Raw genomic sequence first — 23,435 nt, 5'->3', positions numbered from 1 at the left:
AGCCTGGCTGTGAGCCATGACTGAGCCAAGGGGCTCCGTTTGCTCCTGTGAGAGGGCTGGAGGGGGCGGTGTTTGGGGGAAGGCATGTGCCACCCCCATGGAGCGCCTAGAGCAGTGATGCTTGGGGGGTCCCCAGGGGAAGGGGAGTTAGGGAGGGGCTCCTGTGGCTGCAGATCTGGGGCAGAGCAAACCCAAACACAGTGAGCAGACCCGGCCTGCAGCGGAAGGCACCCCACCCTCGCCGCCAGGCCTGGACCAGTCGCCGGGTTCCCAGGATTCCTCAGGATTCCTCGAGCGCTTTGCTCTGTGCTGGGGGTGGAGGAGCCGTGCAAGGAGAGCACAGGACTTTTAGAAACTGCCGAAGGGATCCTGTTCCTGGAGAAATGCGTGGGTTCTGATGACTGTGCACGCTTTCACCAGGGACTCACAGAGCCTCCAAGGCTTTTGGTTTTGACTGAAAATATGACTAATTGATTGGCAACGGGATTGGGGCTCTTTGGTCTCTGCACCTGCAATCCTGATCTTTAGCTCCCCCAATTTCACACTAACATTTAAAATATAGTGTGACTTTTAGGGGCGCCTGGGTGACTCGTTTAGTTAAGCATCTGCTTTCTACTCAGGTCATGATCCTGGGGTCCTGGAACCGAGTCCCGCATTGTCCCTGCTCCCCTGCTCACACTCTCTCTCTCAAATAAATAAAATCTTTATATTATATAAAACATATATATAGAGAGAGATTTATTTATTTATATACAGATATATTCTATCTATCATCTATCTATCTATCTATCATCTATCTATCTGTCTATCATCTTCATCTATCTTAGTGTGATTTCTAAATCTATGGCACTCATCAGGAACAGAAGTAAAGTGCTCAAGAGCAGCGGTTCGGCGGGAATGATCAAATGCAGGAAACCTCAGGAGCAGCCCTGGGGAGGGTGGGGGTACCCAGGCGGTGCCCAGGTGGCTGGGGACAGTCAGCCTCTTCTGGGTCCTCTGCACCTGCTGCGTGCTCCCCACACCTTGCTGCATCCCTCCTGGAATCTGGTGCCGTCCTCCCGGAGGCCACCAGGCACCCTCACTGCCATCCCACAAAGGGGGCACCCCTTCCGGGTCAGCCTCCCCAGGGTGGAACGCCCCCTTTGAGCCCACGGAGTGGATGCACCACTGAGTCACAGCACGCAGGGACCGGGGAAGGCACGTGGACCCCAAAGGTTCAGTGTCGGAAGATGTGCTGAGAATAATCATTCCTGTGATGAACCCCGACGTGGAGTCTCTCATCCCACCACGGGCTCCTGGAGTCGCGATTTGGAAGCTGGCCCTCACCCACTGGCCGCCTCTGGGGCTCCAGGATGAGCCTCCAGTGTGTGCCACCGAGAGCGGGGAGGCCTGCGAGGGATTCGTGCCAGCGACGCTTTCCCTCTGGATTCCTCCCAGTTCTACCTACCGGGTGCATGAGGACGTGCGTGCAAGGCGCACGCAGACACGCTCCTCGCTCCCCAGCCGACTGGTCCTTCCCAGGGCTCCCCTGCCCCGAGGCTGGGTGCACTTCTCCCGGGTAGGGGCAGACAGCCTCGCGGTCAGGGGCTGCACTCGCCCAGCCGTGCGGGCCCGGGGTCAGGCGGCGGAGCCCACTCTACCGGGCGCCACGTCCCTTCAGGGCAGGCAACGTGCTCTCGGTTTGCTCAGCTACAGAGGCCGGACGCTCCCCCAGGAGACGCTGCAGGTCAAGGGCTGCCCTTGAGAGTGTCCCTGGGGAACAGGTGACAGGGCCTGATGGGAAGTGCCCGGCCTCTGTGTTTCAGCAGAGCCTCACCTTGTGCGGATGGGACGTCCTACCCGCGGCCTAGTTGCCCCCCTCGGCCCTGCGAGGCGCGGAGCCCGTGCTGCCTGGCTCTCCCTCCACGGGGCAGGTGAGCCTCCCGGCGCCGCCCGGCCGTGGCCTCGGCATCAGCTCTGCAGGACCAGGACCGCGACCGGTCGCTGTGGTCAGCCACTGCCTCCTGTGCCCCCACGACCGTGGACTTAGGCAGCGGGCGCTGGAGAGCGTGGGGCACACTGATGGTCGCCCCCCACCTCCACCTGCCTCAAATCCACATTCTGAAGCCGAAGGCCAAGACTCAGCAGCCCAAGCCCGGCGCCGCTGTGCTCGGGGGGCTCCGGCGTGCAGCAAGCTCATCCGATGCTGGATGCTCGTGAGGGCTTGTTCCCCCCGAGGCCCACCCACCTCCGCTGGCCAGGAGCGGTCTGCAGCAGGTGGCGGCGCCACAGGAGCCCGGACGTCACAGGATGGGACAAAGGATTTGTTGCATTTATTTGTTCTATCTCTACAGAAGAAGCAGTTCAAGATGTGTACAAAAGGATCCTCTATTCCTCCAGGGGTACCCCCCTCGTTCACAGCTAAACAGAAATAATTTAACATCATCAGAGAGGCGGATGGGAAATACAAGTGCATTTTCTCATTTACAATCCTGTACACGTATTTTCCAGAATGGCAGACAAAGACCTAAAGCTGCACCAGATACGAGCAAATTGTACCTTGACAATCCCCACAGACAACATCGTAAAAAAGTGTATTAGAAAGTATTTGAAACAATATTGCATATTAATCTCTGGTTACATCTGTTCACAGTGAATGCGACCATAGACCATACCGACAGGTGGATGTGCTTCTTTCTTCTCATGGCTGTACATCTTAAATAGATCTGATTTTGGTTCACTTTAAAATTAAAAACGAAAACAAAAACAGGACACTGGACTGAATGAAAGCTATCTGGAGTTGAAGTAGAGCTGACCCTTCCTTATTGCTGAAACTCCAGAAGTGCAGGCAGCTATGGAGAAACACATTTGCTTCATGATTTGTCTATGCAAGTCCATCGGATCCCCGCTTCTGTTTCGGTCGGAACACGACACTATAAGGGCTACATGGTCCTCAAAGCAATGCAAGAAAATAAAAAAATAAAAAATAAAAAGAAATCCCCCGCCCCCCCCCCCAAAAAAAAGACACAAACAAACTCACATCTCCGTTAGCAGTAGCTTCCTTTTGCAATGACGATTCTGAGATTTCTTTACCTGGTGGATTCTCAACTGGGAGTGGAACGTGCTGGTCTCCGAGGTGACTGGTGCTGGGTCAGCCCTTTGGCGACAAGGGAGTGAGTGAACGGTGGCGCGCGTCTGCTGAGCGACTCTTCCAGTAGGACAGACCGTGCTCTCGGGGGCACGTCGCAGAGGAGACCTGGGTGAGGGGCAGGTGCGCGGGCCTTGCGTCGGGGGACGCTCCGGGATGGCCCCGCGGGGGCGGAGGGCCAGCGATTTCTCGTCGTGGTGGACACGTGCCCCCGCTCCTCGCGGCCCTCCGGTCTCTGGTGTTCGTTTTAAATTCGAGTTCACGACGCCTGGGCGCAGCGGCTCCCAAGACACACGTTCTCGGACCACCGCACAGACCGCAGTACAAAGAGGGTGAGGTCACGCGGACGCGCGCTTTAACCAGCTAGGGGACAAACGTCAACAGCTTTCGGTCCAGAACGGGACCCCCTTCGGACGGACTGTAAGCACTCCTTGCCTTTCCGTGGGGCGCTGCCTTACACAGTCATCTCAAAGCAAATTGGGCGCTGCAGTATAAAACCACAAGGAAAGGCGAGTACACAGATGGTCGCAAAGGCCGCGGGGGCAGCGTGTTCGGGAAGACCGTCCGTGGCCGCTATTTACAGTTGTGGGCAGGCTTCGCTCGAAGCCTCGGGGCGGCGGAGTGACTCCTTTCAACCAACCGGCTCTGTGGGGTGCACGGCAGAGGGCAGGTGGGTGCAGGTGCCGGCCCACGGGACATCAGGGGGGCCCGGCTATGGGCGCGATCCCATGGATGGACGGATGGACCGTGGCCTCCTGAGTGACCGGCTGCACAGCCCAGGGGTCCGCAGGGTCCGCAGGGGTCTCCACCCGACTCCGCCGTCCACGTGCCAGGGTCCCACACACCACGATCCGGTTCGTTTGCAGCTTCAATGCTCCACACGGTTCCGTGAGCAAAAGAACCCGCCGCTCAAGAACGGCAGGTGTGGATCCACCCTTGCAACGCTACTCACTCGCACGTGGAAAGAGTTGCTTCCGGAGAATGAAAGGGACCCATTCATTTATAGGACTTGCGGTGGACACGGAGGCACCAGGGGTCAGGGCGGGACTCCTGGCGGGGACAACCTTCCAGGGCTTCTTTCCTCTGGAAGGCTTCCCGGGCCTTCCGCCTGGTTCAGAGGTCGAGCAGCGGTTCTTGACTTGGGATGATTTACTCCGTGGGGATGTTTGGTGACACCTGGAGAGATTTTTAGGCGTCGAATGAAGGTGCTACTGGCGTCTATTGGGCCGGGACCAGGGATGACGCTACATCTCCTGCAGTGCACAAGGGAATCCCTCACCCCAGAGGAATATCCAGCCCCAAAGGTCAAGAGCACCGTGACCAAGAAGCCCAGATTTAGAGTAGGTGCGGGGGTACCCATGGGCACTTTTTCTTCTGGGTTTTTGTTTGTTTTTACGTTCACCTTGGTTCAGTTTTGGCAAAGACGTGTAAACATTTGAAATTGTATGCTCTTACCTGCCTGGGTGGATGGCATTATTATGTTTAATAGTGGGATGAACCCTGAGGTCTACCCCTCCCAAGTGGGGGCTGGAGACACCAAACACCTTGGCGGGGCTCCCGATGTCATGGCTGAGGAAAGTTCTACCCCCGGCACCCGCCTCTTCCTCTTTCCTATCTGACCTTGCCTGCAGGGTACACGGTCGCTCTGCACGTTCCAGGCTCCCAGAGAGAAAGGATGCTCTAGGTGGGCACACGGGGGCGGCTCTGTCCTTCCGGGAGAGTTTCAGACTTTTTTTTTCCTTCTTTTTTTTTTTTTTTTTTTTTTTGCAGATTTTATTTATTTATTCATGAGCGACACACAGAGAGAGGCAGAGACACAGGCAGAGTGAGAAGCAGGCTCCCTGTGGGGAGCCCGATGTGGGACTCGATCCCCGGACCTGGGATCATGACCTGAGCTGAAGGCAGACACTCAACCACTGAGGCACCAGGTGCCCCGGTGTCAGACTCTTTCAACATTTAGTTTCTAACAGGTAGGCTCTCGGCAGGTTAGCCACATCTCCTGGGCATCACTTGTCGTAGCTCCTTGCTCTGAAAATGAACGATCACCCTACGTCCTTCTTTTAGGGACTTTAAAACAAGAATAATGTAGCAGGAAGGCGGGGAGAGAAATTCACCAGTCAACAAGCAATGATGTCGTGGAAATGGGGTCTGGCCTGGGACCGGGAGGGAAAACCGGCTTCTGGCTGTGGGCGGAACCAGCCGGGGAAGGAAGGAGCGTGGAATCTGGAGTAGAGCTTGGTTTCTGAGGGGTTCAAAGGAATGAAGGTCCACGTTCCAGGATAGATGTTAAAAATGTAGTGCTAGACTCTGGGCCACGAGAGGCACGGGCCTGAGGGCAGAGGGCACAGGGCTCCAGATTGGCCCCCGGGACTGTGGCGTCCGGGCCCTTCCCCTCCCGGCAGGCCGTAGGAGGCTGAGCGACCTCCCCACTCCCTTTGCTGGGTGAGCGCGTGTGTCTTTGTCCCAACCGCATATTTTTGTACAGGTTGTGACTTATCACAACATCTTCCTTTAAAAACTGAGGCCTTGCAGACCTAGATGCCTGCGGCCAGAGGCTGCGGCCTGGGTTTCTCGGCCCTGCTGTGTTGGGGCCGCCCACCAGGTCTGCTCACCCGCAGCACCCGACCCGGGGCTGTGCTCACTGCCTCTGGGGCCTTGGAAACCACATCAGTGCGTGGATGCTTACTTAGCACAGAGACCAGCTCGTTCCTTCCCAGGCTTTGGCCTGTTTTTACAAAACTTTCTCTGAAAATGAGCAATTCTTTGAAGGATGGGACTTCTAGGAAGCAACAGGCGGGGGCGCTTTCGGCTAGCAGTCTATGAGCACATCTAGTAAGACAGCCGTTTGGGGGAGGGGGTACTCCAAATGTAACCCTGCATCTAACAATAAAAACTCCTCTTTTTCAAAAGCAAATCAAACCCCAGCCAACCAACCGACTTAAAAATACAAAACTAAATGAAAAACCACCTAGGGATCAAAGCACAACGTTCTGGTCCAGTCCGGGCTGCTGGCTGGATGGGGGGCCCCGGCCCGTGTGCTTCTCTCCGGGCGGCGCCCACGGGCAGAGCGGGGCTTAGCTCATGTGGAAGCGGTGCTCGCCCCGCGTGATGTGGGACGAGAACTCGTACCTGTCCTGGCTGTGGTAGCCACACATGTTGCACTCGAAAGGATCACGGAAGCCGTGACAGCCCATGTGGATGGTGTACATGACGTGGTCCAGGAAGAGCACCCTGCAGTGTTCGCACTTGTAAACCTTCATGGGCTCCCCGCTCGTGCCGATGACCCGGAAGGCGTCCTGGTTGCTCTCGGAGGCCGCCCGCAGCACGTCGTAGGCCGGGTGCTCCTCCTTGATGGACAGGCCGTTGCGGGCGTGGGGGTTGATGTGGTTGGTCAGGTAGATGAGGCTGCTCCGCTGCTCCTCATTATTGCTCTCCGTGTCCGTCGAGTCTTGGCAGCTGTTGCTCGGCGACGCCTCCCGCTCAGAGGACACCGACTTGGCCTTGGAGAGCAGAAGTAGGTTCTCCACGGCGCTGTCCTGGGCCGAGTGGTTGGACCGCGGGGGGCCCTCCGCGTGGGGCTTGTGCAGCTGGTACATGGGGCTGATGACCGGGACCACCTCTGAGCTGCCCGGGGGCGTCTGCACCAGCGGGCGCAGGGACTCAGCCCCCAGGTAGCTGATGGCGTTGTTGATGGCTTGGTCCATCACGTGGGTCTGCATCATCTCATTCTCTTTCTCGTAGCTGGCACTGCTGTCGTAGGGCATGTCCGACAGGCACTTGTCCCCTGTGGGAGGCAGGTGACAGTCAGTGAAGCCGGCTTACCTCCGTGCATGACGGCAACAGCCGAAGTCTGCACCGAGGGGGGTGTCCCGGTGCTCTGGCACACATGCCACGCCTCCCAATGGGAAGGCCGAGCTATCTCTGCCTGTGGTCACCGAACACAGGGACCTTCCCAGAGTCTGTGCTTCAACAGATTGGACCCGACAAATGAATCTGTGAACCAAAGTCAGCGCCTCTCACTATAAACAGCACAACTTCCAACTAGATACTCCGCCAGTACCTGTGTCTTTTACTACGGACGGTATAATCGAACATTATTATACCGGACTTAAGATTAATAATTAAATGATGTATTTTCAATATAGCATTCTAAGCAATTTACAGTAACTGGTCGATTTCTCATAAATGTATTTAATTAAATAAGTATGTAATTATTCACGATAGTACGTGATATGCTTATTTAAAATAGCATTACATAGGGGTGCATGTGTGGTCAGTCGGTTAAACATCTTACTCTTGATTTTGGCTCAGGTCATGAGCTCAGGGTCATGGGATTGAGCCCCACATAGGGCTCCACACTAGGCTCCATGCTGGGTGTGGAGCCTGCTGAGATTCTCTCTTCCTCTCCCTCTCCCACCCTGCTTGTAATCTCTCTCTCTCTCTCTCAAATAAATACAGACATACATAAAATTGCATTACACGATAGAATTTTAAATTCATAACTTCAATACTCAGCATAAAATTTAATCAAAATATATGATCTATGATAAGATTTATCAAAAGTGGACTTTGGGCTCTGAGAGTAAAAAGGTGCTCAGATGCAGTGTCCACACCCTTCCCGCTTCCAGTTCCACTGGTCTTTCCATCCCCGGTGGCACCAGAGCCATGTACTACAGAGGTATGTGCAGGGAGGCTGGGGGCAAACCAAGGAACGTAAGCGGAGAAGGTGTGCCATTCATCTGATCTTTCCAAAAATTCCTGAGCATGAACGATGCTCAAGGAACCATGGCTGAGGACTCTCAGTGTGCCAGCTTCTCCTCCTCCTCAAGGAACTTCTGGTCTGAGAGCAGGGTTTGTAGGTGAGCTTGCTCCCTGGGAATGGTGAACCCTGAGAGCAGCTCTGGCAAAGCACCCGAGGCACGCCCAAATTGTTTACATTTTACTCCTTACTCTGTTTCTTTTCTTCTTCTAACACATATTCATGGAGCACTGAGTGTCTCCTGGACCAGACAGGTGGGACAGGAGGGACAGACAGGTGAGCTAGTATAAAGGGCCCCCACCCTTAGTGGCACACAGCTAACAGGGGACGCAGGCATTAAAATACGGCTGTACAAATAGCCCTTCTCAGGATGAGAAGTTCTATGAAGAAAATAGAAGGCTTGTGTCATATGGGCTTCTGACCTAAGATGAGTTTCTGTCATGAGTGGGACTTGTGTCCCACACTGGGAGCAGCCAGGGGAAAACAAGAGAAGGAGCCTAGAGCTTCGGAGGGACGGAGTGAAGGTGATGGGGCCAGAGCCCGGGTGCCACCCCATCAGACGATAGGGCTAGACCAAGAAGGGGCTTTATCCAGGGAGAAAATGAGAAGCCCCTGAAGGGTTTGAGGGAAGTGCCCTTCTCGGTAACCAGCAGAAGAGCAGGCTGGGAGGGGCAACGGCAAGTGAACCTAAGAGACTCTTTGAATTGTCCAGGTAATGGCTGCTGCTGAGGGTCATGGCAGTGGAGGATCCCCCACTGCCCACACTGAGACCTGATGTCAAGGTCTCCCACTAATTCTTAGCAACAGGAGGATAAACTACCTGGTGGTTCAAAACTTATGAACTAATCCTTCTAGAAAAATATTGCTGACCACTGATAATTGTCCAGGGATATGCCCCACCACACTATAATGTATCATTCCTTGCTTGCAAAGGAGATTTATCATGAAACAGCCCAGCCTGCACTCATTCTAATCTATTGGTGGTCAGGAGGGGCACATGCACTGATAGTGAAACAGTGTGATCCTCAGATTACAGAAAAGAAACCTTTGCTAGTGGCCAGTTACACCCTCTGCAGAAACTGAACGGAATGGATGGAATCTTGCCACGAGGTGGGTGGTAGGGAACAGAGAGGTGGTGTTTCTCTCCATTAAAAGTTAAAAGAAGAAATTCGATAGCATTACTAAAGCCACACAATTTTCATTGTTTCTTTGTTGAGGTGCCAAGTGTCTTGTTGCTCTACCCCCAGAGGAGAAGGTTTGTGCCCCGTCCATCCCTCCTACCAAACCCTGGTAGGGATAAGATGAGGCACAGACTTTAAGGCTGATTTGGATACATATCAAAGTGTTTATACAGCCCCATCAAAAATGATGCTTTCCCACCTAATTATCCTGCTTCTCCTCATTGTGGTTCTCTGGTTTCCCAAGCAACCATTAAAATGGACGTAGGAAAACATCCATATACTGCAGATTACTGTGGCCTATTGAAACCATCCACAGAATTTCTCTTCCCTAATACTCCACAAATGAGAAAAATAAAACCCCACACGACTCACTTTGGCAATCAACTAGACAAAAGAATGCATTCTAACAGAATAGTTAAAAAAAAAAAAGAGGGGCTAAGACAAGACAATTCTGGCATGAGTCATACCGTGAAGGGTGACTCTTGACCCAACTTCTAAAAGCCTTAAGTACGAGGCAACAAAATTCTCAGCATTCTCCCAAATATCCTCATATGTACAGGAAACCAATTCAGATAAATGTCTTCCTCCACTTCGGATGAAAAAGCAGTGAAAACCTCTCCTAGAGAGAACCAGGTGGCATTGGACAGCTGAGCGGCAAGGTTGGCTCTTTAGACAGGAGTAAAGTCCTCTATAAGGAGAAATGGACCAAAGCTTGTCATGTCCTCCCATGGGGCTGGGAAGCCCTCTCCAACTAGGTGCAGTGATAACTGGCTTAGGGCAGCTAGCCAAATCTCAGAATGAGGGAGAGACAGCAGCGAGAAAGGTTTTCAACAAAGACTGCACTTTGCCTCACCTGAATTCTCCTTTCCATCCTTGGCATTCTTTCAGGATTTAGAAAAGTCAATAGCTCTCACAGGGAAAAAAAATGTCTCACATACAGTGGGAAGAATGTTGAACGTCAATCAAGCTACATCAGCCCAAGTAAAATAAGCAAGATGAAAAGAAATGTCATGGTTACTGTGAAAATATTTTCTAGCGATACGAGGGAGGAAAGGAAGTAAAACAGACCAATAAGTCCATCCTAGGAAAAGAGCTTAACTCAAGGAAGAGAGGAGATAACTCTTAATTATTTTTTGAAATGGACTCCATAAAAAAAATTACTAAAAGATAGCATGCTAAGACAACAGAACGGGATGAAAAAAGATGTCAGGTCTCAGGAAACAAAATGAGGTCCAAAACACTTTTATTACAGGATGAATCCATGGATTTGGAAGTGGCAAGTAATAGAACATAAGCTACTAAAAATGGAATGGTTTGCAAGGAGGAAAAACAAGATAAGTGTGAATGAATGTAAAAAAGACCAAAAAAATTAACTTAAGGAAATGCTAACAGATATGGAAGACAAATAATCTAACATAAGGACAACTGGTACCCCCGACAGAGATCACAACAGATGGAACAAAAAAAATGTCTCTATGAGGAAGAGAATTTCTCAGAAATAGAGAGAGAAAGGGATTCTGCAGATTAAGGTGGCAAGAAATTTTTATTCAGAATATAAAATACGAAGACATATCCTAGTGAGGCTAATTCACTTGAAGATTACAGAAGGAACCCTTCAAGCATTCAGGAAAAAATGGAAATCACCTTTCAGAAAAAAATGATCAGATTGGCCTCAGACATCTGAACACAGCATTCAACAAGCAATGCCACCATGGTGTTAAGACAGAAAGGTGATAAGTAGACGTCCTTGGACACAGAACCACCATGGAGCTAGAACTTCATTTCGAGAAGGTGCTTGAATGTTATTAAGAGATTAATCAAAAATAGACAGAAATACCAGTAAAAGGACTGAATCTGAGCCTTGGCTCTATTTAAATATTGAATCAACAATAAGTACCTAGGCCCCTGGGAGAATTCGGATTTCAGAATAGAATGTGAATATTAGGAAGCAGGATGGTGTAAAAATAATATACACTGAACACAGGGGAATAAAATCATGTCCTTATTTCCCAAAGCTACGAGTCAGTAGATGCTGCCTAAATGGAAACAAATGGATTAAAACACTGATTTGAAGGTCTTCATGTTTTTCATAATGTAGTATATCTTTCTAATCTTAATCCTTTAAAAATATCTTTCTGTGAGAAAATAGTTGAAGATCAGCCACATTTCCAGTTTTATTTGGCTCTTGTTCACCTCTTAAATTTAAGACAGCTATAGAAGGGACACTTTCATTTTGAAACAGCGTCTGTAATATGATAGAATCTTTACAGAAGCATTCATTTCACACCCACCAACCCACCTGTTCATCACCCTAGCCCTGCACATACATGATATGGATAGAAAGGTATTTAGAATAATGCTCAGCTACTTTCAATATTGGCAATTTCTGGATGTGGCTTTTTGGGGGTGATTTTAAGACATTCATCTTTCCACCAAAATTCTTTATATTAACCATGTATCATTCTAATAATGAGAAAAGGTTGTGTTTTTCTTCTGGAAAAAAGAAACCATACCAAGAGAATTAGAACGGATAGCAGGAATATTAATCACTATTGTTTCCCCCTATCTTCTCTTCTGTATTTAAAAAGCTCTCTCAGTTTGGCTCAGGTCATGATCTCAGGGTCCTGGGATCGAGCCCCACACCAGGCTCCTTGCTCAGTGAGGAGTCTGCTTCTCCCTCTCCCTCTGCACTCTCCCTGCTTGTGCGCTCTCTCTCTCTCTAATAAATAAATACAATCTTAAAAAACATTAAAAGCTTTCTTAGGGCACATTGGTAGCTCAGTGGGTATAGAGTCTGATTTGATTTTGGCTCAGGTCATGATCTCAGGTTGTGAGATGGAGCCCAGCATTGGGCTCTGTGCTCAGTGTGGAGTCTGCTTGAGATCTTCTCTCCCTCTGCCCCTGCCCCTCCCCTGCTCTCTCTCTAATAACAACAACAAGAAACAACACTTCCTCCCCACAATCACCAAGCAGAGTAAAACAATGAATAGTGTTGCGATGTAACATTGTCATCCCCTTTCTGAGGGGCTTCGTTGATCCTGTCGGCCTCTATCTGATTATTTCAGAGAACAGGATCTTCATTATAATGGTGAGGAATGCTGCTGGCAGCATCAATACTTACAGTCATGCCAACATGCAATGTAGAAATTTTAATCATAGGTCACATATCAATTAAGTAAGATGATAGACCATTGTGGGCAACATTCCACAGAAACATCATGTCCTCTTACATTCTTAAGTTACTTCCTTGAGTTGAGAGGAGTTGCACACCCAGTGTCCCTACTGATCTTCAGAATGGTGCTGGGAAGGATGCTGGGCAGGAGGCATCACACTCATTTCATAGATGGGGACACTGAGTTCAGTGATGTGCTCAAGGTCACCAGCCAGTCAGAGCCGGAGCTAGATCTAAACCCAGGTCTCTTGAAAGAACTCTTGCAACTACGTCACCACTGGCCCGCATATATGATAATGTAGGATACCAGCTGCTCTCCTACACACTTTCTGAATTTGTATAAAGGATACACTCAACATCTGGAAGTTTAGAAGGACCTAAGAGGTCTATCTCTTCCCTCTCTCCTTCCCTCCTTTCCTTCCTTTTTAAATTTTAGTGATGGAGAATCTTTGACAAGTCAGAGACTTGGGTTGACTAAAATCCCATCATGTTGACGTGAGGACAAGCTATAGGCATTTGGTGATAGAAGAGGCATTATTACAGAAATAACTTATCAATCACCACATTCTTGGAAAAACACCCAACAGAATACACACTCCTGAGCCCTTGTTCCAATGTCCACACTGCTATCCTTGTCCTGCTGTTCCCATCACACTTCTCCTGTGCCTCCCCTCTCCCAGGGGACTTCTTCTAACCTTTGCTTGGTTCCATTAGAGCATCTGTTTGTTTTCGTTTTGTTTTGTTTTTAACACAGAAGCACCTCAATCTGAAGACAGTGCCTAACTTGCGGCCCCCTCCCGAGTGGCTGCAGGACAGGTTCAGGACAGGAGTCTCCAAAAGCTAATACGGACCTCAAAGGTTCATTGACAAAGTCCTCAGCAGGACTTCTCCAATTTCCCAACCTGAAAGAGAAGTCGTGTCAGCTTCCCCAGGTCAGTGACCACTGACAATCCTTGGGTGCTAGTGGGTCTTTGCTCCATCTCTCCTCCTGTTTATCTGGCAATTGCCCTCTGCCTCACCCACTGCCTGCTACCCGTTGCCCACTGTGCCATGCCCACCACCCACTGCACACCACACACTGCATACCACCCAGTGCACACTGCCCACTCCACACCGCCCACTGTATACTGCCTATGAGCACCATGTTCTCACTAGCCCCATGTGACCTGAAATCCCATCACAACATCCTATTCTGTGCTCAGGACCTTGTTCCTCCTCTGCTCAGGAAAGGCAGGGCCTCTCTCATTCTCACAGCCTAAGAGCTCACATAATGTGGGTGACTCTCCATAGGGCAATTCCAGCCAGTGGTTTGCAGTGTTTTAAACTGAATCCTTCTTTCCCCAACTCTCCCACCCAAAACCTGTGACAAGTCTCTCAGACCTGATCAAAATGGAGGCATAAGTGCAAGAGGGAGGCTGCAGCCCCAAGAACTTGGCCTCTCCTTCGTCCTCCCCACTTTCTGCTGTCTCGTGTGTCCTCTAGAACCCCAGGCCTCATGAACCATTAACCTCATTCTAGACCCATCCTCTCCCAACACACATTTTCCAGGCTCCCATGTGGCCTTTACCCCCAGAAAACCCTTGAAGATGAGCAGATCAAAACCAGAACTATTTCCAGAAACTGGCTTTATCATTTCTGTAAATGGCATCCTCCTCTACTAGAACCACCATGAGTCACGGCTTCCATAGCTCAGTCCCTGCCCTGACCCCACGCCCATCACCAGACCTCTCTGCTCTGTTCCCTCCTCCTTCCCTGCCACCACTGGCCCTCTTCTTTCCTGGTCACCTTCCGGCACCTGTAGTATTGTTTTCTATAGTGTGGCTCCCATCAAAAGCAGTGTGGCCAGTGCTTTTTCCTGCCTCCTGAGTTAAGGAGACATTTCTCACCGTGGTGTTCAAAGGCCATTGATTCTGTGGCCAGAGCTTTACTGTGACTTTATTTTCCTTGCTTCCCTGAGGCTACGTGAATCAGCCTGAAACACGCCCCCACTCCAGCCCCTACAATCAGCACCACCATTTCCCTGTACTTATATGTCTCTTTAGAATCCTGTCTTTTCCTTCCACTAATAGTGTGCTGAAATCCTATTCCCCCATCAAGGTCATTAACAGCTTCATGAAGCTTTTACTAATCATTGTCTTTCCTGACCATGACCCTCCCACACGGTCCTCTCTTCTGGACACGACCCTCCCTCATGGTCCTCTTTCCTGACCATGACCCCTCTCCACTGTCCTCTTTCCTGACCATGACCCTCCCCGACGGTCCTCTCTCCTGGACACAGCCCTCTCATGGTCCTCTTTCCTATGACCCCTCTCCACTGTCCTCTTTCCTGACCATAACCTACACCCCATGGTCCTCTCTCCTGGACACGACCCTCCTGTATGGTCCTCTTTCCTGACCATGACCCTTCTCCCCTGTCCTCTTTCCTGGACATGACCCTTCCCCCTCCAGGATTCTCTTTCCACGTTATCCTACTGATAATAGTTGAACTTTAAACTGAGTGTTTCTAAATGTTTTCATGTCTTTTTTATGTTAGTTCACAAAGCCCTGTGAGGCATATAAGAACAGAACCAAGGCTTAGAGAGGTCCAGAAATGTCACCCAGGTGACAGCATTAACATGTGGCTGTGTGCTGACCCCCTCCAGTTGGGCCCTGAGCCCAGGGCACCTCCACTTTTACACCGAGCTAAATAGCTATCTGTCTCCCTGCACATACAGGGTGGCCTGTGTTTGTCTGTCATCTATACTGGACAGCGAGCTCTTACAGGAAAGGGCCACCTTGCTCCTCCCAGTGTCCCTCAAAGCCCCTGGTACAGGTAAAGATCCTGCAGCGAGAACAGTGATTGTGGCTGTGCCCCTCTTCCCCAGGCACATTCAAGGTAGCCCGGGCAGGGAGTATTATGAGCTCTGGGAGCATCTGCAGCTCAGTGAGGTTGCTCAGGCAGCAGGTGAACGGGCTATGTGGGGAGCTCGTGGCCACGCTGGGCCCACGTTCACAGCCCTGCGCCCACAAACCCGGCCACCTCCTGAGGCACACGGTTGTCCACAGGCAGATCTCGTGGGCACCCAGGATGCTGTAAGACCACTCTAGGAAAAGCTGCCAGGAGAGGAAGACTCCTTGCGTGTCAGAAGGCCTATTCTAGAAAAACCCAAAGTATTTAAGAAGTGCTAAGCCTGCTGATATTTGCTTTCTTTTTTTTTAAAGTGAGATAGTGTCTCTCTCCTGCTCTCAACTAAGGACCATCTGAGTCTAAGACACCCGCGTAGTTGAGTTTTTTTTAAGAGACAGCAAACGTTTGACTCTTACCAACAAATTTCTGAGGCATAGAGCTCTTACGTTTGGCGACGTTACTTGCTATTCTGTCCAGCACGAGGGATCTCTCTGATCCTATCTTGCACAGATCTTCTCCCATCTCACTGTGATTAGCTTCTTCTTTAATGACTAAAGTCAAAGACAGTTAGAGAGGCCAGTTTAGAAACGCTTACATGAAGGAATCGGGTCGCATCCCGCGTTCAATGTGACATTAGTACAGTGCCTACGGGAGCCGGCCCTTCCTGGGGCTCATTTCTAACCTCCCTGGAAGCTGGGCCAGCTGCCTGCCCGTGACACCTGCGGACCGCACCTCGTATCCCATGGATGGAGGAGCAAGCGCCACCCCTGTCACCAGAAGATGGATGTGCCAAAGCCCTCATGTCCCTGTGATGTGTTCCCTTAATGTCTCAAGGGCTCTGTGATCCACTACTTCCATGGATCTTGACATCAGGCTGTCAGAGCCGGAAATGACCTAAGGACCTGACACCATGCGCGGGCACAGTGGAGGGAGATGCAGAAATGCTACAGCGCATCCTGGCAACACACAGGGAGAGGCCAGAGCTCCTGATCCCCACACACGTGGCAAACTCAGCAAAATCGACACCCAGAAACTGCAGAACAGCTAGACACTGATGGGCTAAGCGCCGCCCAAGGGAGCACTTCCAGCTAATCTGTATTTCTCTATGTTATCTTTCTTTCCACGATGGGAGAGACAACTTTGTATCCTGCAGAGTCCATCCATGTTCTGGTTTTTACAGTTGGGTGTCTGGAAAGAGATCCCTCTAATGTCCCTGCAACATCCTCACACATGAGGAGCTGAAAATGTCAATGAATTGCACCCCAACTAGCTAGTCAGTCCTTCCACTCACCATTTCTGAGTGGTCCACCTCATTGCCATTGCCATATGCCTCCTCCTCCTGTCTCAGATATGACCCGCTGATTTATCACAAGACTTGGAGATTTGGCCACTCCTATCCTTGCTTTTTGTCTATCCTTCAAAGAGTGGCACACTAGCTACATATGAAGATGGCACTAGATGTTATCCTTCTTTTTTAAAAATGCCAGTTCTTGCCTCCGTTCTTCCAGCTACCCTTCACAGTGTTCCAGCACGATTCACAGACACATCTTATGTGGATGCTCAGCCTTGATTTGGGAAACACAAGCCTGCAGTGTCAGGCCCTCTGCTTCCACCTCCGACCTTTGTTTTCCAGCCCCTGTATGGTGTGGCAGCTGTCCTCATTATGCCCCGCGCATTGCCTGCTAAGATGATTTCCAAGTGTTTTAGGTTTTTGCTGCTATCATGATGGATGATCCAGGTACATCGTGCCTGGAAGACTCATGCTTTGCAAGTAGTTGTGGCAACGCTCTTTATCATGAAGGCCATGTTGAAAACACATATTTCAAATTGGTTACTGTCGTTGCTATACACAATTTTTAACATTGGAAATGTGTGTTTGCTACTCAATGAGCAAAGATAACAGCCTATACCCTAATTTATATGAAGGGTGCACATTAGCTCCCTGCAGCCCAATTCCAGGGGTTGTACATTTGACCTGTTGAGCTCATATGCTTCCTCACTTGTCCCTCCTTCTTTGCGAAGGGCACCTGCAGCATTTCAGGTGGGGTTACGTCCCCACCAGGCCACAGGGCCTCCTGAGACTGGAGATGCTCAGAGTCATTACAGTGATGGACAACGGAGTCCAAAGCTCCCAGAGCAGTGGCTATCCTGCCTTTGATGCATTTCCCTTTAAAAGATTAAAACACAGTGTGTGTGCCTGATTGATCATCTTCTACACACTCGAGAGAAACTTTTTCCATAAAGGAAATTACGACAGAGGGCTAAAAAGGCTTTAGCTAAATAAAGTTAAATTCAGAAAAATTAAACTTTCCCACATCTTAGCTAAGCTAGGCTTTGTTTTTAACCTCATCCCAAAGAATGGCCCCATCCTAAGGGGACTGAAGAGGGGAGAAGCTGGCTGGGTGTCCATCTGAGCATCAAGGGGGTGGTCTCAGATGCCATGAGAAGGGAAGATGGGGAATGAGAAGGCACAGGTTAAAGCAGCCCTATCACAGCAGAGTCAAGTGACCGAGGCCATACTCCTGCCCCCACCAGCAGCCCGCTGCCTTCCCTCTGAATCCCAGGTGTCAGCTTGTAGGACTTCCACTGAGGTGCTTTAATGTGTTCCCTCTACACCCTCAGTTCTTTCCCTGCACACACGGAGCCTTCTTTATCTCCTGAGCCAGGAACATAAGGACACATCATTGAGGTATTCTGAATAATCTGATCACCCAAGGGAAAGATGAGCATTTCGACAGAAAGTTGATTCTTGTGCTGGGGTAATACATATATCGCGGCATATAAGCTCACTGACATAGCCAGCCTACAGGGGAGACAGCTGGGTGGCTGACACTGCATGTTCACGTGAGTGCGTCATGCGCGTCTACGCTCCCTGCTCTCTCCTTTCTCCGCAGTAGGAATGATCACTCTTACTTGAGAACCCAGGGTCGCGGTCACAAACAGATTTGGAGATACAACTTGGTGCCACCAATGGAAAGCAAATGGTGTTTTGAAAAAGGTTAGCCTCAGTTGATCTATTCATACGTTTCTTATGTCTTCAAAAGTTAGGGAGGCGCCCCTTTTATACCACCGCCATCCCTCTGAGTAAATTCAGTCTGCTGCAAATTCAGCCATCTGTTTACATCCTTCACTTTACATTATTTAAGATTGGAGTCAAATGCCACCTTGCGATGGGTTGCCGCAAGCATCAAGGCTCATAAGAAAAAAAGCAGCCTTTCCTCAAAATCTGTGACAGCCGCAATCCTCTGGACTGTCAGGGTTTTCCAAGGGGCTCACCTGTTCCAGGCAGGTGCCAAAGCCGATGAATGGAAACCCAGCCTGAAAGCTTTTACTCGATCAACTCCATGCAAAAATAGTTTTTCAAACTATTTTCAAACAAGATTTCACATCTTATTTTGATTACGCCAGACTTAAAAAAAATTTACCAAAAAACCAAGAAACCCCTCCAAAGTTTGAGGGGGCCGCTGATATCTTAAATGCTTCCCCAGCTTTCAAGGGGGAGGAGTTTGAGGTCAGGCTCTCTCTCTGGTGAGATGAGGGCTTCAAAAGTCGGGAAACACGGCATGCTTCGGGTGAAACTGCCCTGTTAGTGGCCAAAAAAAGTCGGTCTGTCTGGGCGGTGGTGGCGTGCACGCCTGCATTCTGCACCCAGAGCTGTGTGCCCGGGGCCCTTCTTCACCACGTGCTGGGGAGGGAGAGCCAGCGCTTACCTGGGTACATCGTGCCTGGAAGACCCATGCTTTGCAAGTAGTTGTGGCAACGCTCTTTATGTTCCTCTAAAGAGCTTCGCTGTTTATAGCTTCGGCCACAATATCCACATTTGTGAGGTTTACCAACTGCAGAAAACACAATTGAGTTCAAGACCCCAATTAAATATTGGCCTTATGTGTAATGGGAATTCATGCAATACAATTATTATCAAAAAGGCAAAAACAAAAACAAAAAAAAAACAAAAAAACCCCCAAAAAACAAAACCTTCTACTCTTAAGAGCTAAAAGCTTTACAGACTCAGTCAAAATTGCTAAATTTAAAAATGTTAATGCCCAGGGTTTTCTTTGTACCAAGAACTCCTGTGAGTCTTGTTTCATCTGAATTTTCCCATAGTCCCATACCAAATTCTCTTGGCCTCATCATTTCTTTAACTGGAGGAAATGGGCCACTACGGTGTGATGAGTTGGGCGCCTAACAACTGGGTAGAGATGGGAAGAAGGCCCCTGGGTTGACTGGATGAGACACAGATTCACCTCTAAAGTCAGACTCTGGCCCACATCTACACTGTGGGACAGATCTAAATGCAGCCAAAGTGGATTAAATTCCAGGATACCGAACTGGATAATTTGAAGTTTCTAAGAAACAACAGTGGATAAATATACCTCAACGAAATGAGCATTTATTTCCAAAATGTATTTCCTTATTCTAGCTTAGAAAAAGCTCTGTGTTCTCCCTGAAACCCATGGTTCCTCCATCGGCTCTGCCCAACAGAACTTACTATGAAGATGGAAGAGTTCTCCATCCGCGCTGCCCATTGTGACAGCCATCGTGTTGTTCAATATGGTGGCTACCGGCCCTATGTGTCACCGGACACTCAAAGAGTCACTGCGGACTGAAATTTTGATTTTGTTTAAGTTCAACTGATTAAACTTACAATTCAAATACCACATATGGCTGGTGGCAACCGTATGAAGCAGTGCAGTTCTAATGTGATGAGTTTAGTTCATCTAGAACTTTATTGATCAGTATTTTAGGGAAAGAAGACCAGCACAAATAAATTCCTATCGTGCCTAAGCTCAAAGACTTTAATACACAGCAATTTAAGAGATGAAATAAGTATCTTTAATTATTTATAGGAGGAATATAAATTTCCATCCTAAGACCAGAATCTTCTCTTACTTCCTTCTTATGTTAGATTTCAGAGATTTGAACGTATTGTATAAAAATCAATACCATCCAAATAGGAATGCTTGGTAAAAAGGTTTGACCAAAGCTTGTACTGGCTCAATCTCTTTCTTAGGTGACCAGAAGCAATGGTTTAAAAAGACTAAAGCAAAAAGCAAAATTTGACTTCTGGGATATTTAACCGAGGAGGAAAGGGATGGATCTTTATCCATAGAAAGCGCTGTATCACTCACATCAGGGAAGTGAACATTGAAACACATAATATTGCCTAAAATTGTACATTTTATTGAGTAATACCTTTAGAAATTAATAGAAATTAATAGAATATAGATGTCCCTTCCTAGAAAAGCTATAACTTCAGCAAATTCATGTATATATGGGCAGAGAGTCTGAATAGGCTTCTAATTCTGGAACGTAAGAAATATGTTTACAGTAAGAAACCGAATTAAAGTATACCCTGAAGCATAGCCCAGTATTCTGAGGGAAAGAAAGTCTCTAGCTCGGCTCACAAGTCCCAAAGCAAGCAGTGAGGAGGGAAGGGAGATGCCGTCCCTACGCTGCCAGGCCCCCCGAGCCCTCCTGTTGTCAGTGTGGGGCACATTCTATGCTTACGTCACCACTAACATGTTGGTCTTTGGAACCTCGGGCCACCACCAGTTGCCAGGGGAAGCTACGAGGTTGAGGATGATTTTAGTGGAATCGGGGAGTGGCCCCCTTTGGGTATTTTCGAAGAGTCGTGTGTCAGCGGCACTCTCAGCTGCCAGGATCAGCGGCAGCCCTGGGTCAACGGAATGGTGTTATCTACTTGCTCATCGGGGGATCCGAAACAGAAATAAGCTGCCCAGAGTCTACCCCTCAAGTCACTGGCCAAGCCTGGAGCAGGATACCGTCACGCCTTGAAGGAAATAGGCAGGCAGGGAGCTGGAATGACCAAAAATACTGCATTAGCTGCTCCAAGCTTCACCGTAGGTATGAGGGTAAAGAGAGAGGCGTGGCATCCCTTTGAGTTTTAAGGACTGGCATGCAGGAGAGATTTCTGTTGCAAATCGGAGTAACTGGGGATGATGGTGATGAGCTTGGTGCCACCTAGGCCTGAGTCTTTTTTATGTTTTCCACCTACATGGAGTGGGGCTTCCTGCCCACCCCGAGGCAGTGCTGTTGGCAACTGTGCTCATGTCCCCCCGACCTGCATGAAGGTTATATGAGAAGTTCCTTTGTCCTGGATCAGGCTCTGCACACCACCCATGCAATGGTCACCTGCAAAGCCCAGCATCTAGTTCCCCATACACCTTCATTTCTAGGGGCGACACACTTGCTCCTCATTATTGACACACGTAAACAATGAAAAAGGCTCATTGTCAACCTCCCACTTTGGGGGAGCCATCTGTTCAACCTGTCCCCTCCGGCAAAGCCCTCCCCAGCCTTCAGCATGTGCCGCGTCCTGGGTTGTGGGGGGAGGTGGGAGGCACCGGCCCCACTGTCACCCCGCTGCTGACTTGCAGCTTGGGACAGCTCCTTTCTTGGGAGATGTTAAGCAGCTCACCCACATCATCACAGTGCTCTAATTAAAGAGCACTTTGGGAACCTCCTCTGTGTTGACGACCGGGAAGGGGATGAGCATGGAGAGGAGATGGCTTGGCTGCACCTGGGAAGGCTGCAAGCACCCTCCCAGCTCTTGGCGAGCTCTTACAGGTACCGCTCCAGGAGAAAGACTACACTTGCCACAACCTGGCTAAGGTGCGTACCCCGCCCCCTTCTAGGGTCCTGTACGGAATTACGCCCGCGGGTGGAACCTCTCTGAAGGTAAACCTTCGACACTCTCCTTTCCATGTGGACTCAAGCCACTCCGTCTACGGGGAGTCCCTCCTGAGGCCTCCCTGGAGGCTGACAGTCTCCTCCCTGCACTCCCACGTCCCCTCAGACACTGTGTCACCACACCGGTGACACGTTGGTGCTCTACTTCCTTCCGGGCCCCTGGGCGCTCACTACCTGCTCCGTGACCGAGGGACAGGCCACCAGATCCTGGCCATGAACTACACTCATCACATCGGGGTGGAGACAGCCCGATTCCAGGCACGTATTCCCCAGGGATGCGGCGCCCGCTTCCGGGGGGGAAGAGTGTGGTTCTGGGGATGTCGGGAGGGAGCTGGTTGGAGCCTCTTCCTCCCCAACAGGGCCCTGCCCCGGAGAAGTCACTGACCACCCCACGGTCTGGATGACAAGCTCTGGGAGGGCCGGGGTGAGGTATCCCCGCTGGGCGGAGTGACCTGAGCTTTGCTCCACTGGCCTGGAAGACCGTGGGGCCCCTTGGTAGAAGATTCCTCAGGAGGCAGGAGGTCGGACCTGATCAAAGATGGGCAGATGCTTTGCACGCTGGGGTGCGGGGGGACGGGTCAGGCATTGGGGTTACCGTGCTCAGAGACTCTGGGCTGTTTGGGATGTGTTTGCTACAATGCGGCCCCTCGGCTGAGGCCTCACTGGCTGGTGGCACGGGTCAGGCTCAGGCCCAGACGGGGAGCTGAGCCTCTGGGGAACGGGCGGGTGTCCCCAGTCGGGACAGACGTCCGCAGGCCCTGCTCACTGGACCTCTCAGCCTTGGGATGGCAACCACCCTGGGTTCCTCAGTGTAAAGCAGGAATGCATGGGGCTCAACCACCAACCTCAAGAAGGGGACCAGGGGACTGTCTGGGGGTGGGTAGCTAGCCAAACCCCATGCACGAGCCCTGCTCCCCTGATGCCCCGGGCATAGGAGGCCTCCTTGGAAACAGCCTCCATAAAGTGGGACGTGTGCATGGGCATGTTGTTCCTCCGGGTCCTGGGTTCCGCGGGGGTCACAGCTCGGTCCCGGGGGGGCACTGCTCCCGCGCTCCCGGGGCCGGGCCCCCATGGTGGTGGTGGTGGTGGTGGTGGTGGTGGCAGTGGGGGGGGTGCTCCCACGCATGTGCACACCCACGCGACCCGGGGGCTGGGGGCGGCCTGGCACCTGCGCCCGAGGACCTACCAGAGTGCGTCCTCAGGTGGCCGGTGAGGGCGTCCCGCCGGCGGCACGCGTAGTTGCAGAGGTGGCACTTGAAGGGCTTCTCCCCGGAGTGCAGCTTGATGTGCCGGAGCAGGTTGCCCTTCTGCGTGAAGGAGGCGCCGCACTGGTTGCACTGGAAGGGCCGCTCCCCTGGGAGGAGGACAGGGCAGCGGTGAGGCCGGGCCTGGGCGCGGGGGCCTGGGCGCCCACGGGGCCCGCGGGCTCCCACCGGCTGCAGGTTTGATGGAACACGGCGCTTTCAGACTCAACCTGCCAGCTCCGTAACGCTTCGCTGCTTGGGTCAATTTGATCTGAAAATCTAATTTTTTCCCCCTAAATCAGAATGGCACATCACAATGCAAATTCAAACTCATTTAAATAAAGTGACTGCAAC

General features: G+C 50.7%; 1 protein-coding gene across 3 annotated transcripts in view; it reads right to left on the bottom strand.

The window, feature by feature from the left end:
- Positions 1-2,326: 2,326 nt before the first annotated feature.
- Positions 2,327-23,435, bottom strand: part of IKZF1 (IKAROS family zinc finger 1) — a 92,077-nt gene continuing 70,968 nt past the window's right edge. For all 3 annotated transcript variants that reach the window (XM_055301356.1, XM_055301354.1, XM_055301357.1), the window contains 4 exons: positions 23,024-23,191; positions 18,837-18,962; positions 15,543-15,677; positions 2,327-6,911 (listed from right to left, as the gene is read on the bottom strand). In XM_055301356.1, the coding sequence (XP_055157331.1) occupies positions 6,202-6,911; positions 15,543-15,677; positions 18,837-18,962; positions 23,024-23,191 (1,139 nt within the window). In that variant the 3' untranslated portion in view covers positions 2,327-6,201. The remainder of the gene's footprint in view (positions 6,912-15,542; positions 15,678-18,836; positions 18,963-23,023; positions 23,192-23,435) is intronic.

This window comes from Nyctereutes procyonoides, unplaced genomic scaffold, assembly GCF_905146905.1.
Source record: "Nyctereutes procyonoides isolate TBG_1078 unplaced genomic scaffold, NYPRO_anot_genome, whole genome shotgun sequence".
In the NCBI taxonomy this organism is placed as follows: domain Eukaryota; kingdom Metazoa; phylum Chordata; class Mammalia; order Carnivora; family Canidae; genus Nyctereutes; species Nyctereutes procyonoides.
The sequence above is the reverse complement of the archived record's forward strand: the minus strand, read 5'-3'. Positions and strand labels throughout refer to the sequence as shown.